The sequence below is a fragment of the Crinia signifera genome, unplaced genomic scaffold (assembly GCF_055691185.1).
Source record: "Crinia signifera unplaced genomic scaffold, ASM5569118v1 HAP2_SCAFFOLD_207, whole genome shotgun sequence".
Classification (NCBI taxonomy): domain Eukaryota; kingdom Metazoa; phylum Chordata; class Amphibia; order Anura; family Myobatrachidae; genus Crinia; species Crinia signifera.
This window is the reverse complement of record NW_028142100.1, coordinates 687-17,085: the sequence shown is the minus strand read 5'-3', so window position 1 is coordinate 17,085 and position 16,399 is coordinate 687. Positions and strand designations below refer to the sequence as shown.

General features: G+C 51.0%; 1 protein-coding gene across 1 annotated transcript; it reads right to left on the bottom strand.

Moving 5' to 3' along the window:
- Positions 1-2,503: 2,503 nt before the first annotated feature.
- On the bottom strand, positions 2,504-14,331 carry LOC146053792 (synaptic vesicular amine transporter-like). Its single transcript, XM_083168024.1, has 5 exons — positions 14,238-14,331; positions 11,565-11,628; positions 10,328-10,447; positions 5,650-5,783; positions 2,504-3,487 (listed from the first exon to the last, which is right to left on the bottom strand). The coding sequence occupies exons 1-5, from the start codon at positions 14,265-14,267 to the stop codon at positions 3,380-3,382; spliced, it is 456 nt and encodes a 151-aa protein (XP_083024150.1). The 5' UTR covers positions 14,268-14,331; the 3' UTR covers positions 2,504-3,379.
- Between the last annotated feature and the right edge of the window lie 2,068 nt (positions 14,332-16,399).

Genomic DNA, 16,399 nt, shown 5'->3' with positions numbered 1-16,399 from the left:
CCGTGGCAAGGTTAGAAATAATAGTTTTGACTTTCACACTTTGCTTTTGTCAGAATTCTCCTTTTGCAGCAATTACAGCGTTGCGAACCTTTGGCGTTGTAGCAGGTAATTTGTTGAGGTAATTTAATGAAATTTCGCCCCACGCTTCCTGAAGCTCCTCCTACAAGTGTGATTGGCGTAATGGACACTTCTTGCTTACAGATGGAGCCTCTCCTCATTCCCGCCAGCTCGCCATGGTGAGGGATTTGGTTTTCTACTTTTGTTGTGCGTTGCCAAGTGATACATATCGCCACCGCTGGATGGTTAATGCTCCACCAATCTAGCGGCGGATAGATATACAAATGGAACCGTGCCGTCCACCAAGAATGGGACACGCTTACGTATGAGGTGCGCTTGCTGTCCGTGTGAGGCGCGCTTGCTGTCCGTGTGAGGCGCGCTTGCTGTCCGTGTGAGGCGCGCTTGCTGTAGGTGTGAGGCGCGCTTGCTGAACGTATGAGGCGCGCTTGCTGTACGTCCAATTGTAAGAGCTTTCAGTTGGGTTAGCATTGACACTGTCCTCCCACACCCATCATTAAACCCATCCAAGTCCCGACAGACAGCCTTCCTTGACCTCTTACTGGCTATCACAATGAGTGCCTGGATCACATATCACAGTCTCTGATTTGCTGTAACAATCAGGTCCTCACCCTGTTCTGCTGTCCTGCAGCACCGTCATGTCTGCAGCCTCTGCTCCCTCATCTTGCGGCATCACATGTGCATCTGGCATTCTCCTTTATTTGTTGGCTACTGGGCACTGCCATGATAGTCTATACCAGGAGACCACTACACCACCACATAATGCCTGATTTTCTATGCAGTGCAATGTCACGCACCGCCTTGGCTGTCTCTGTGTTGCTGTGGCCCTCCTAGCTATATTAGCTCCAGAACATTGCTCTACCAATGCAATAGTCTCTACAATACACTACCAGTTCTATTATGGTCCCAGAGCTTCCTTGGATCTTGAGCATTGCACTATTACCCTGGTCCCAGTTTACCGAAAGCTCCTTCATCCAGCTGCACCAGTGTTTCTAGTATCTATCTCCCGAGTTCTCCATAGACTCCGTCTGCTGTGCTTGCACCCTCACCTTGCCCATCTTCACACTCCGTGCATTCCTTGTTTCAAAGATCGTATCTTTGAGCAGAAACTAATTAGGTCGTCCAGTTTCCAGTCTAGCACCTCGGACAGTGACTCAACTCCCAGTCCACAGAAAAGCACGAACGCGACAGTGGCCACCTACCAACCTGTTGTCACATTACATAGAAGCGCCAGTGGGGTCTCATCAGCTGTATCGATTCCCATGGTAACTTATGGACCTTTCTCTGCTCTTGTGCATCCTCAGCCACCTGATTGGGTGGCTCTCTGATTGGATGGCTGATCTCAAGGAATAAAATCTGCTATTTATCCTCGAGAAGCCGTTGAGGGGCTCATTGTCATAGTTAATACCTCTTCTGCCCCTGATGGCTCCTGGCAGGTTATAATGGGGCACATCTTGTAGAGAGAGTCCCTGCGTCTCCTTTTCTCATGGTCAGTGCAACGTTGCCCTCTTCCCATCTCTGTACAATTACACGTTTGCTGTAGTCATGCCTAACCGCCCCTACAAACGCTTCAGGGCTTATTCCAAAAATGCTTAAAACATGCAAAGCACAAGCAGCTCCTGCTGAGTAGTACGCTATGCAGCATGCCTATATTCAGTGTGTGATGTTATCTGCATAAGAAATGTCATGTTACAGTGCTTTCCTGGAAAACCGTGTAGCTTAGAATTCTAAGTCATACAGGGAATATAGGCATACCATATATCATTTTACTCAGCAGAAGCTGCCTTTGCATAATATTTGCTCCATTTTGCAAATAAGGTGAAATTTAACAATAGGGTGCCCGGTTCTACAGGGTCATACTGAGATTACTGGTTATGTGTATCGCATGGAGGATAGATGTATCATACATATCACATTACTCAGTGCAGTGTCCTGGTGTGACCAAGAAGAATTTATATATACGTATATGTACAACATGTTGTCTGAGTGATATCATTCTAGAACAGTCAGGGATAGATAGAATGCATGTGTCAGAGATAGGAGGTAATAACCCTCGGCATCCCTACTATTAATCTCACCCACATCTGCTTCTGTCTGCACAGTACGAGTGGCAGAAACATGTCACCAGCTATAATAATCTGTTTTGCATTGATCTGTTCATTTGTTCCCTAACTGATCGCATTACGGCACAACTATTTATTCCTGTGTATTGGGAACAGTCAATGTGTAAGGAGATATGTAATTAGCTAGTACCCGCAGCATCACATCCTCACCCAACATCCCGCTGCCAGTTCTGTGGGAATGCAGGGTACAAGGCGTGGGCATCCATCTGGGGTGGCAACTGGCCTGTTCTGGATTATAGACTAACACAAGCAGATCCTGTAACATTATAGGTGTAGTGTATCCATCAAACTTGGGGGGGGGGGGCACTGTACAGGGGAATCCCCAGAGTAGTGGACTTGAACCCATGATGCTGTAGGAACAGATTCCCGTACAGATGACCCAGATTGGTTATTCCCGGTCAAACAGAGAAAGAAGAGGATTTCATTTTATGCCTTTTATACACATTTACATTACAATTACAGTAGTTAAAAATATATTGCATAATATGTACTAAAATTAAATACATAAAATAAAAATTTTCAACAATATTTATAGAAATGGGTTCTATAAAACCTGTTAGTACCCAGTAAGGCTGTTGGTTATGTCTGTACTATAGATAACGTCTCGGGACAGCGACGGGAAATGGGATCGGAGCGGCGGTGCGGGAATACGTCCCTTCCTGGCTGCATCTGCTGGGCACAATGGCCCAATAAGTGCCCGCCTCACATTCACAGGGGTGAGGACAGCTGGACATATACAACAGTGCAAGAGTATAAGGGGCACAAGTATTTCTGGGCTACCCCCAATGGTGGCATTCTTATAGGGGTGTATGGGCCGCTCCTGCTCTCTGGAAGTGTTACCCCTATTGGCTGCAGGAATAGTAAGCAGTGTGCCGCTCCATGGGTACAAGAGCTGCAGCGTGGCATATCTGGTCTCGTGGTGCCAGTAACAGGACTGGAAATGCCCTGTACAGTGCCGGCCGTCACATATATACCAGCTCACTATATAGTGTGTCTATATATATATATGTACCACCTTGTAGCTGCACAAATGACTACTCTGCAATACACCGGTGTCTCACCAGGGCGGTTGTGCCCTGTGCCGCTGCGACAAGATAGGAGAACTTTGGCTTGTTACTGTTAGACCAATGATACAACAATGAAATGTAAAAACAAATAACTTAGTAATGGTGGGTGTAGGGTCATTCATCGCTTTCCTCCTCCTCCTCATCGGCGGCGTAGTAGGGCTGCGTGCTGTTCTGCATGTACATCCGCTTCTTCACCGGGCAGTTGTGCTCCATTAGAATGGCCTGTAGGTACCAGAGAAGTCACATTACACAGGAGCCAACTCAGTGTCACCTTATGCTGACAGAACTCAGACTATACACCCGCTATCTACAGCCCAAAGAGTATGGTAGCCAAGTGTATGCTGCTCTGGTTACACTAACAGGCCCACTCCTCCCACTGATCACACTAACAGGCCCACTGATCACACTAACAGGCCCACTCCTCCCACTGATCACACTAACAGACCCACTGATCACACTAACAGGCCCACTGATCACACTAACAGGCCCACTCCTCCCACTGATCACACTAACAGGCCCACTGATCACACTAACAGGCCCACTGATCACACTAACAGGCCCACTGATCACACTAACAGGACCACTCCTCCCACTGATCACACTAACAGGCCCACTGATCACACTAACAGGCCCACTGATCACACTAACAGACCCACTGATCACACTAACAGGCCCACTGATCACACTAACAGGCCCACTGATCACACTAACAGGCCCACTGATCACACTAACAGGCCCACTCTCCCCACTGATCACACTAACAGGCCCACTCCTTCCACTGATCACACTAACAGGCCCACTCCTCCCACTGATCACACTAACAGGCCCACTCCTCCCACTGATCACACTAACAGGCCCACTCCTCCCAAGGGAAACACTAATAGGCTCAATCCTCCCACAGGACACAATAACAGACCCACTCCTTCCACAGGACACACTAATAGGTTCACTCCTTCCACAGGATACACTAACAGGCCCACTCCTCCCATGGGACACACCTATACCCCACTCCTCCCACAGGACATAGGCCCACTCCTCCCATAGGAAACACCTACACCCCACTTCTCCTATGGCACCTGCTAACAGGCCCACTCCTCCCACTTGACACACTATCAGGCTCACTCCTCCCACGGGACACACTAACAGGTCCACTCCTCCCATTGCACACACTAACAGGCACACTCCTCCCATTGGACACACCTATACCACACTCCTCCCACGGGACATGCTAACAGGCACACTCCTCCCACAGGACATGCTAATAGGCACACTCCTCCCACAGGACACACTGACAGGCACACTACTTCTGTGGGACACATTAATGGGCCCACTCTCAGTGAACGCTAACAAGCCAACTCCTCTGGTGGCATACACTAATGAGCCCACTGGTCACACTAACGGGCCCACTCCTTCCGCGGGTCACACTAATGAGCCCACTCCACCCTCGGCACACATTAATTGGCCCACTTCTCCAATGGGTCACACACCCCACTCCTCCCACTGGACAGGCTAACTCCTCCCATGGGACACATTAATGGGCCCACTCCAGCAGGGTACACTAACAGGCCTACTCCTCTGGCAGGATACACTAATGGGCCAACTCCTCCAGTGGGATGCACTAACACATCCACTCCTCATGCAGGACACACTAACAAGCCCACTCCCCCCGGGGAAAACATTAATGGGCCCTTTCCTCCTGAGGAACAAATTAATGGGCCCACTCCAGCAGGACACACTCCTGGTGGGAAACACTAATGGGACACACTAACAGGTCCACTCCTCCCATGGGACACACTAACAGGTCCACTCCTCCCGAGGAACACAATAATGGCCCCACTCCTCAAGTTGGATACTCTCCTCCTACGGGTCACAATAATGGGTCCACTCCTCCCACATGACACACTAACAGGCCCAGCCCTCCCACAGGATGCACTAACAGGCCCACTCACACAGGACACATTAACAGGCCCACGCCTACTGTGGATGCACTAACGAACCCAGACTCAGAAAGACTGACAGGTGTCATCCACATATGTTGTCTATAGATGAATGTATACCATAATTTATGGGGCAGTGATCTTTGCTGATCCGAATGTTCTCACTTTTTGGGGTAGATTTACTAATGCTTCTAAAACTGAAAAGCCATAATTTCTCTATAGCATCCCACAAGAGTCTGGTTTCTATGGGCAACACCATCACGTGTCTGGTTTAGTAGTCTCAGCCTGTATTTCTGTATTGTTCTCAGTATGTCTAAGCCACACCTCTCTATAGTACAACTCCTCAGTATATGTTGGTGTCATACAAGTGTTACGGCATAGACATAAGTATGAAACTGCTGTGCAGGGAAACCCGGATTGGAAACCATTGTTGTATCTGCCCATTACCATCTTTTCTTCCTTGGCTGGTGGGCTTCTGAGGAACAAACAAAGAGGTGCGAAGAGTATATCCACAATTCCGATAATAGTCATCAGCCAGGGGAACCCAATGGATTTGGCAATCGCACCTCCAGCAGAGGGTCCTGCAAGGAACAAGCAACAATCGCTCATTAATCAGGAATGGCGTTCCTACCTGGTTCAGCACCAAGTGCAGCTGGAAAAAAGGGAATGTGATCTGATGGATTGGGGTGTGGCTTCACAATAACGCTACCAACCTAACTCAGTGCATCTACTGTAACTCAGTTGTCACTGCCCTTCCCGGACCATCACCTTGTCATCTTACTCAGGTGTCACTTAACTCCACAGACCAGCAGCCTTGTCATCTAACTCAGTTGACACTGCCCTTCCTAATCCATAAGCCTTGTCATCTAACTGAGAGAATCTAACTTAGTTGTCACTGCTCTCCATGGACCTTCAGCCTTGTCATCTAACTCAGTGAAGCTAACTTAGGTGTCACTTCCCTCCCTAGACCATCAGCCTTGTAATCTAGGTCTGTTGTCACTGCCCTTCTCGGAACATCAGCATTGTTATCTGAGACAATCTAACTCAGGTGTCACTTCCCTCCCTGGACCATCAGCCTTGTCATCTAACTCAGTGAATCTAACTCAGGTGTCACTTACCTCCACAGACCATCAGCCTTGTAATCTAACTCCGGTATCACTGCCCTCTCTGGGCCATCAGCATTGTCATCGATCTCAGAGCATCTAACTCAGGTGTCACTGCCCTCCGAGACCATCAGCCTTGTCATCTAACTCAGTGAATCTATCTCAGTTGTCACTTCCCTTCTGAGACCATCAGGGTTGTCATCTAATGCAGTGAATCAAACTCATGTGTCACTGCCTTCTCCAGACCATCAGCATTGTCATCTCTGAGCAACTAACTCAGGTGTCACTGCCCTCCTGGACCATCAGCTTTGTCATCTAACTCAGTGAATCTAACTCATTTGTCACTGCCTTCTCCAGTCCATCAGCCTTGTCATCTAACTCAGTTGTCACTCTACTCCCTGGACTTTCAGCCTTGTCATCTAACTCAGGTGTCACTGCCCTCCCTACACAATCAGCCTTGTCATCAGACTCAGAGCATCTAACTTAGTGTCACTGACCTCCCTGGACCATCAGGCTTGTCTTCTAGTGACACATGAATTAAATGCTCTCAGTTAGATGACAAGGTGAGGCAAGTGGCAACCGAGTTAGGTGCACTGAGTTAAATGACAAATTAGATGGATCTGGGAGGGCAGTGAGACCTCAGATGACAAGGCTAATGGTGTGGGAAGGACAGTGACACAAGAGTTAGACACGCTGAGTTAGTTGACAAGGCTGATGGTCTGGAGTGGGCAGTGACACCAAGGTTAGATGACAAGGCTGATGATCCGGGGAGGGCAATAACAGCTGAGTTAGATGACAAGGTTGGTAGTCCGGGGAGGGCAGAGACACCTGAGTTAGATAACAAGGCTGATAGTCCAGGGACGGCAGTGAGACCTGAGTTAGATCATAAGCCAGTTAGATGCCTTGAGTTAGAAGACAAGGCTCATGGTCTTGGGAGGGCATTGACACCTGAGTTAGATGCACTGAGTTAAATGACAAAGGTGATGGTCCGGGCACGACTGTGACATCTAAGTTTTATAAAAAAAAGCTAATGGACTGGGGAGGCAAGAGACACCGGAGTAAGATGACACAGTTGATGGTCCAGGGAGAGCAGTGACACCTAAGTAAGATTACATGGTTAATGGATCGGGAGGGCAATGACACTTGAGTTAGATAACAAGGCTGATGTCCAGGGAGGGCAGTGACACCTGAGCTAAAGACAAGGCTGATGGTCCAGGGAGGGCAGTGACACCTGAGTTAGATGAACAGGTTGATGGTCCAGGGAGGGCAGTGACACCTGATTTAGATGACCTGGCTGATGGTCAGGGGAGGGCAGTGACATCTGAATTAGATGTCAAGGCTGATGGTATGGGGAGAACAGTGACACCTGAATTAGATGACCAGGTTGATGGTCCATGGAGGGCAGTGACACCTTATTATTATTATTATTATTATAATTTTATTTATAAGGCGCCACAAGTGTTTCGCAGCGCCGTACAAAGGAACAATACAAGGAGACAAAACTTGGCATAACATTGAATAAATAACAAAAATACAGTACAAATAAAGAGCACCACAGTTCAATACACATTACAGCTTAAACGTAAGTAGTGAGGACCCAATCAACATACAACTAGAGGCTTGAGGCCAATGATGGAGATGAGTATGAAGATGGTCACTGAGTGTTGGAGTAAAGGAGAGCTGTGAGTGAAATGTGAAGAGAAGTGGGCTTTGACAACAGGAGGGAAGAGGGCTCTACTCGGAGGAGCTTACAATCTATTAGGAAGGGGAGACAGACAGATTACAAGAGGTGCAAGCGAAGGGGTGGTGGTTAGATAGCAGGATGTAAACAGGCAAGGGGTCGGAGAACCAGCTGGTTTATGCAGTGGAAGGGTACGCTTTGATGAATAGGTGAGTTTTCAGTGCCCGTTAGATGTCCAGGCTGATGGTCAGGGGAGGGCAGTGACAACTGAGTTAGATGACAAGGCTGATGGTCTGGTGAGGAAAGTGACACCAGGGTTAAATGACATGGCTGATCATCTGGGGAGGGCAATGAAACCTGCATTAAATAACAAGGCTGATAGTCCATTGAGGGCAGTGACACATGAGTTAGATGACAAAGCTGATGGTCAGGGAAGGGCAGTGACACCTGAGTTAGATGACCAGGCTTATGGTCTGAGGAGAAAAGTGACAGCTGAGTTAGATGACAAGGCTGATAGGTGTCTCTGCCCTCACCAGACTATCAGCCTTGTCATCTAACTCAGGTGTCACTTCTCTCATCTGACCATCAGCCTTGTAATCTAACTCAGGTGTCACTGTTCTCCTCGGACCATAAGCCTGGTCATCTAACTCAGGTGTCACTGCCCTTCCCTGACCATCAGCTTTGTCATCTAACTCATGTGTCACTGCCCTCCATGGACTATCAGCCTTGTTATTTAACGCAGGTTTCATTGCCCTCCCCAGATGATCGGCCATGTCATTTAACCCTGGTGTCACTTCCCTCACCAGACCATCAGCCTTGTCATCTAACTCAGTTGTCACTGCCCTCCCCTGACCATCAGCCTTGTCATCTAACTCAATTGCACTCAGAACATCTAACTTAGGTGTCTCTGCCCTTACCAGACTAAGTTAGATGTTCTGAGTGCAATTGATATAGATGACAAGACTGATGGTCAAGGGAAGGCAATGACACCTGAGTTAAATGACAGAACTGATGGTCTGGGGAGAACTGTGACACCTGAGTTAAATAACAAGGCTGATGGTCTTGTGAGGGAAGTGACACCAGGGTAAGATGATAAGGCTGATAGTCAGGTTAGTGCAGTGACACATGAGTTGCATGCTCTGAGTTAGATGACAAGGCTGATGGTCCGGAGTGGGCAGTGACACCAGGGTTAGAACACAAGGCTGATGGTCTGGAGTGGGCAATGACACCAGGGTTAGATGACAAGGATGATGGTCCGGAGTGGACAATGACACCAAGGTTAGATGACAAGGCTGATGGTCTGGTGAGGGCAGTAACACCTAAGTTAGAGGTTCTGAGTTAGATGACAAGGCTGATGGTCCGCAGTGGTCAGATGACAAGGATGATGGTTCGGAGTGGGCAATGACACTAGGGTTAGATGACAAGGCTGATGGTCAGGGGACAGCAATGACACATGAGTTAGATGAGAAGGCTAATGGTCAGGCGAGGGCATTGACATCTGAGTTAGATGACCAGATTGATGTTCCACGGAGGGCAGTGACACCAGAGTTAGATGACAAGGCTGATGGTCTGGGGAGGGCACTGACACCTGAGTTAGTCGACAAGGCTCATGATCCAGAGATGGCAGTGACACATGAGTTAGATAACATGGCTGATAATCCGGGAGGGCAATGAAACCTGCATTAAATGACAAAGGTGATAGTACATGGAGTGCAGTGACACATGAGTTAGATGACAAGGCTGATGGTCCGGGGAGAACAGTGACACCTGAGATTGATGACAAGGCTTATGGTCAGATTAGGGAAGTGACTCCTGAGTTAGATGTTCTGAGTTGGATGACAAGGCTGATGGTCCAGAGTGAGCAGTGACACCAGGGTCAGGTGACAAGGCTGATGGTCCGGAGTGGGCAATGACATCAGGGTTATATGACAAGGATGAAGGTCTGATGAGGGCAGTGACAAGAGATAGATGACAAGACTGATGGTCCAGGGAAGGCAATGACACCTGAGTTAATAGACAAGACTGATGGTCCAGGGAGAACTGTGACACCTGAGTTAGATGATAAGGCTGATGGTTCGGTGAGTGAAGGGACACCAGGAGCAGGCAGTGGCACCGGGCTTAGATGACAAGGCTGATGGTCAAGGGAGGGCAATGACACCTTTGTGTTTGGAATTATTCATAGTACATTGGGGCGACAATCATTGAGTCATGGATTGGGTCTGGGAGAGGAGCTACTAATTGGGTAGTTGCCACGTGAGCTCACCAGCTACAGCAGACACATGTAGATGTTCTGTGACCACTTCTGATGGCAGACACATCTACACAGTGACACTCATCTCACCTATTGCGAACCCCATACAGAAGGCCACATCTGCAATGGCATAAACGCTCCCATAGACTGAGACGTGTCGCAGATCCACCAGGTAACCCATAATCGGCATCATGGAAGAGTCAACCATCCCTGTGAACAATGACATTGTGATTATACACATATACACAGTGGTGTAAGTTCATCCCAGTTGCCCCTGTGCCCCTCCTCCCAGAGAATATTTTTGTATAAAGCTTGTTACATTGCACCACGTTTATTTATATTATAATTTATTTAAAATTATATTTCTTAACCATCATACTCCGAATTCGAAGCTATGACCTGTCTCACTGCAGGCAGTCACCTTACTCACACAATAAGTGTGAAGATTTTAAGTTTGTATAATTTTTAGGTACTTGTTTCCTAGCAGAGCGCCCAGTACGCTATAAGCGTACAGGGCTATTCTCCGTAGTAAAATTCCTCGTCGGCGTGGAGTCGACTTTATATAGTGTGGCGAGCGCAGCGAGCCACCGAGCCCGAAGCGTGCCGAGCGCAGCGAGCCCCGCAAGGGGACGTGGATTACTTTACATGTATTCCGCGTCCCCTCGTGAAGCTCGCCACACTATATGAAATCAACTCCACGCCGACGTGGATAGTGGGGGTATGAAAAGGTGGAGTGGACGCGTTCCGCCGACGCTTGCCACTCTGCGTGGTGGCGTGGATAGTGGGGGGGGTAAATGAAACCTCATTGTATGTCATACAAGGGTATAGCTAATGGCATGGCATCGCACCCTATAAAATCGCATGTGATTTTGCGGGAGGTGCGATGGCCCATGAGATGCAATGCAATCCTCTAGGGCCAACAGAGCAGTGAATAAATTGCATAAAAAAATTGCATTGCATGGCACTATAATGGCCCATGAGATGGCCCATGACAATGCGATATTGCTACGGTAGCGTACGTAAGAAAACTGGGCGCCCTGCTAGGAAACAAGTACAAAACCATTACTACTAGGCAGATGTGATGTATGTTGTCCCACTAGGAGGGGAGTCATCACAGAAGTTGTATTAACGGCTTTCAATTAACTGATTCAAACTTTCAGGGAAGGAGAGGTGCCCCCTTGGGAGCAGGAGCCCTGTGGCAGGTGACTCCATTACCTCCCAGATATACGCCTGAGTATACACAACATTCTCCAGTGTACAGCTGATGTGAGCGGCCGGGTGAATGTAATGTACTATATACCAATATACTGTGCATTGCAGAACTTACCTATAGCAAACCCCACTCCAAAGTTTGGTGCTATTAAGCCATAGATATCGCTGGCAAACGGCACCTGGGGGTGAATATATAGGTGAAGGATAATCGTATGCAACATTGTACTGCGGGCAAGGCATTGTAACGCTGCATATCTGGGCGCTCAGCAGCTCATTAATACCCTGTAAACTTGTGGGCACCTCCTACAGATACCCCAGGAGCTGCCAATCATGTCATACAGTATAAGGGAACCAAGTCTTCCGTACATTCCCAGTCACAGAGATTAATCTGCACCGACTGTGACAGATACCCGCAGGCACATCGCCCAATGCCAATTTATTGCAGAGAGATAATCCTGCCCGAGCTGAGGAGTGTATTCTGCATAGTGCCCTGGCAAACCACTGCATTCTAGTCTTACTCTCTACGGTGTGCCTACAGTAATACCAGGGTGTGCGGAGGAATATAGAAAGGCTGTCTGGGCTGATGCCAGGGTGTGGGTAGGGGTATACAGTCTGTGGTGATGCCAGGGTGTGGGTGGTGGTATAGAGAGGCTGCTTGGGCTGATGCCAGGGTGTTGGTGGGGCATAGAGAGGCTGCCAGGGCTGATGCCAGGGTATTGGTGGGGTATAGAGAGGGTCCCTGGTCTGATGTCAGGGTGGTGGTATAGATAGGGTGTCTACGGTGATGCCAGTGTATTGGTGGAGTATTCAGAGGCTTCCTGGGCTGATGTCAGGGTATTGGTGGGGGTATAGAGAGGCTGCCAGGACCGATGCCAGGCTGTTGTTGGGATATAGAGAGGATGACTGGGCTAATGCCAGGGGGTTGGGGGGTTTATAGAGAGGCTGCCTGGGCTAATGCCAGGGTATTGGTGGTGTATAGAGAGGGTGCATTGGGTAATGCCAGGGTGTTGGTAGTGGTATAGACAGGCCAGGGCTGATGTCAGGGTGTTGGTGGGGGTATAGAGAGGCTGCCAGGGCTGATGTCAGGGTGTTGGTGGGGGTATAGAGAGGCTGCCAGGACCGATGCCAGGCTGTTGTTGGGATATAGAGAGGATGACTGGGCTAATGCCAGGGGGTTGGGGGGTTTATAGAGAGGCTGCCTGGGCTAATGCCAGGGTATTGGTGGTGTATAGAGAGGGTGCATTGGGTAATGCCAGGGTGTTGGTAGTGGTATAGACAGGCCAGGGCTGATGTCAGGGTGTTGGTGGGGGTATAGAGAGGCTGCCAGGGCTGATGTCAGGGTGTTGGTGGGGGTATAGAGAGGCTGCCAGGACCGATGCCAGGCTGTTGTTGGGATATAGAGAGGATGACTGGGCTAATGCCAGGGGGTTGGGGGGTTCATAGAGAGGCTGCCTGGGCTAATGCCAGGGTATTGGTGGTGTATAGAGAGGGTGCATTGGGTAATGCCAGGGTGTTGGTAGTGGTATAGACAGGCCAGGGCTGATGTCAGGGTGTTGGTGGGGGTATAGAGAGGCTGCCAGGGCTGATGTCAGGGTGTTGGTGGGGGTATAGAGAGGCTGCCAGGACCGATGCCAGGCTGTTGTTGGGATATAGAGAGGATGACTGGGCTAATGCCAGGGGGTTGGGGGGTTTATAGAGAGGCTGCCTGGGCTAATGCCAGGGTATTGGTGGTGTATAGAGAGGGTGCATTGGGTAATGCCAGGGTGTTGGTAGTGGTATAGACAGGCCAGGGCTGATGTCAGGGTGTTGGTGGGGGTATAGAGAGGCTGCCAGGGCTGATGTCAGGGTGTTGGTGGGGGTATAGAGAGGCTGCCAGAACCGATGCCAGGCTGTTGTTGGGGTATAGAGATGATGACTGGGCTGATGCCAGGGGGTTGGTGGGTTTATAGAGAGGGTGTCTACAGTGATGCCAGGGTGTTAATGGGGTTATAGAGAGGCTGCATGGGCTGATGCCAGGTGTTGGTGTGGGTATAGAGAGGCTGCCAGGGCTGATGCCAGGCTGTTGTTGGGGTATAGAGAGGCTGCCTGGGCTGATGCCAGGGTATTGGTGGTGTATAGAGAGGATGCCTGGGCTAATGCCAGGGTATTGGTGGTGTATAGAGAGGGTGCATTGGGTAATGCCAGGGTGTTGGTGGTGGTATAGACAGGCCAGGGCTGATGTCAGGCTGTTGGTGGGGGTATAGAGAGGCTGCCAGGGCTGATGCCAGGTGTTGGTGTGGGTATAGAGAGGCTGCCAGGGCTGATGCCAGGCTGTTGTTGGGGTATAGAGAGGGTGCCTGGTCTGATGTCAGGGTGGTGGTATAGATAGGGTGTCTACGGTGATGCCAGTGTATTGGTGGAGTATTCAGAGGCTGCCTGGGCAGATGTCAGGGTGTTAATGTGGGTATAAAGAGGGTGTTCGGGCTGATGCCAGGGTGTGGGATTGGGTATGGTGACCTCCGGGGGTCGATGCCAGGGTGTGGGTACGAGTACACAGGGTGGACATTACCACCAACCGTCCTCAGGTCTTGCTGCAATAATCTATTGAACTGCTTTGTATGGGATCATGTTACATGTAAGCAGCCACATATTACACATTCACACACACGTACACACATGCACATACACACGCACATACACAAACACATGTAGACACACACACGCACGTACACACACACATTGCATACATCTACAGATGTAGCCCCTCTCAACTATCTTCCTTAGGTCACAGCTCACCAGGGCTACTTACACAGATGATGCTTATTCCCACAAGAATCATCCCAATGAAAGCGCAGAGCCACCTGCAGAGAGAACATATATATAATATCAGACCAGGAATTCCCCACCTCAATGTCACACCTCCCTCCCACCCCACTCACTACGTACCGCACCCCAGTGTAACTCCTCCCTCCCCCCCCCCGGCAAATCCCTCCCACCCCACTCACTACGTACCGCACCCCAGTGTCACTCCTCCCTCCCCCCCCGCAAATCCCTCCCACCCCACTCACTACGTACCGCACCCCAGTGTCACTCCTCCCTCCCCCCCCCGGCAAATCCCTCCCACCCCACTCACTACGTACCGCACCTGTCACTCCTCCCTCCCCCCGGCAAATCCCTCCCACCCCCACTCACTACATACCGCACCCCAGTGTCACTCCTCCCTCCCCCCCCCCGGCAAATCCCTCCTACCCCACTCACTATGTACCCCACCCCAGTGTCACTCCTCCCTCCCCCCCCCCGACAAATCCCTCCTACCCCACTCACTATGTACCCCACCCCAGTGTCACCCCCCCCGTCCCCGGCAAATCCCTCCCACCCCACTCACTACATACCGCACCCCAGTGTCACTCCTCCCTCCCCCCGGCAAATCCCTCCTACCCCACTCACTACGTACCGCACCCCAGTGTCACTCCTCCCTCCCCCCGGCAAATCCCTCCTACCCCACTCACTACGTACCGCACCCCAGTGTCACCCCCCCGGCAAATCCCTCCTACCCCACTCACTATGTACCCCACCCCAATGTCACCCCCCCCCCGGCAAATCCCTCCTACCCCACTCACTATGTACCCCACCCCAGTGTCATTCCCCAGCCCCCGCCAAATACCTCCTACCCCATTCACTACGTACCCCACCCAGTGTCACTCCTCCCCCCCGGCAAATCTCTCCTACCCCACTCACTATGTACCCCACCCCAGTGTCACCCCCCCGCCCCCGGCAAATCCCTCCCACCCCACTCACTACGTACCGCACCCCAGTGTCACTCCTCCCTCCCCCCGGCAAATCCCTCCTACCCCACTCACTATGTACCCCACCCCAGTGTCACCCCCCCGCCCCCCGGCAAATCCCTCCTACCCCACTCACTATGTACCCCACCCCAGTCACTACGTACCGCACCCCAGTGTCACTTCTCTCCCCCCCCCGGCAAATCCCTCCTACCCCACTCACTATGTACCCCACCCCAGTGTCACACCCCCCCGGCAAATCCTCCTACCCCACTCACTATGTACCCCACCCCAGTGTCACCCCCCCCCCGGCAAATCCCTCCTACCCCACTCACTACGTACCCCACCCCCAGTGTCACTCCTCCCCCCCGACAAATCCCTCCTAACCCACTCACTATGTACCCCACCCCAGTGTCACCCCCCGGCAAATCCATCCTACCCCACTCACTACGTACCCCAACCCAGTGCCACACCTCCGTCCCTGGTACCTCCCTCTTACCCCACTCACTACGAACCCCACCCCACTGTCACTCCTCCCCCCCGGCAAATCCCTCCTACCCCACTCACTACGTACCCCACCCCAGTGCCACACCTCCCGTCCCTGGTACCTCCCTCCTACCCCACTCACTACGTACCCCACCCCAGTGCCACACCCCCGTCCTTGGTACTGCCCTCCTACCCCACTCACTACGTACCCCACTCCAGTGTTACACCTCCGCCCCTGGCAAATCCCTCCTACCCCACTTACTACATAACCCACCCCAGTGTCACACCTCCATCCCTGGTACCTCCCTCCTACCCCACTCACTACGTATCCCACCCCAGTGTTACACCTCCCCCCGCAATCCCTCCTACCCCACTCACTACATACCCCACCCCAGTGTCACACCTCCGTCCCTGGTAACTCCTTCCTACCCCACTCACTACGTACCCCACCCCAGTGTCACTCCTCTCCCCCCCCCAAAAAAATCCCTCCTACCCCACTCACTATGTACCCCACCCCAGTGCCACACCTCCGTCCCCTGGTACCTCCCTCCTACCCTACTCACTACGTACCCCACCCCAGTGCCACACCCCCATCCTTGGTACCCTCCCTCCTACCCCACTCACTACGCACCCACCCCAGTGCCAAACCTCCATCCCTGGTACCTCCCTTCTACCCCACTCACTACGTACCCCACCCCAGTGT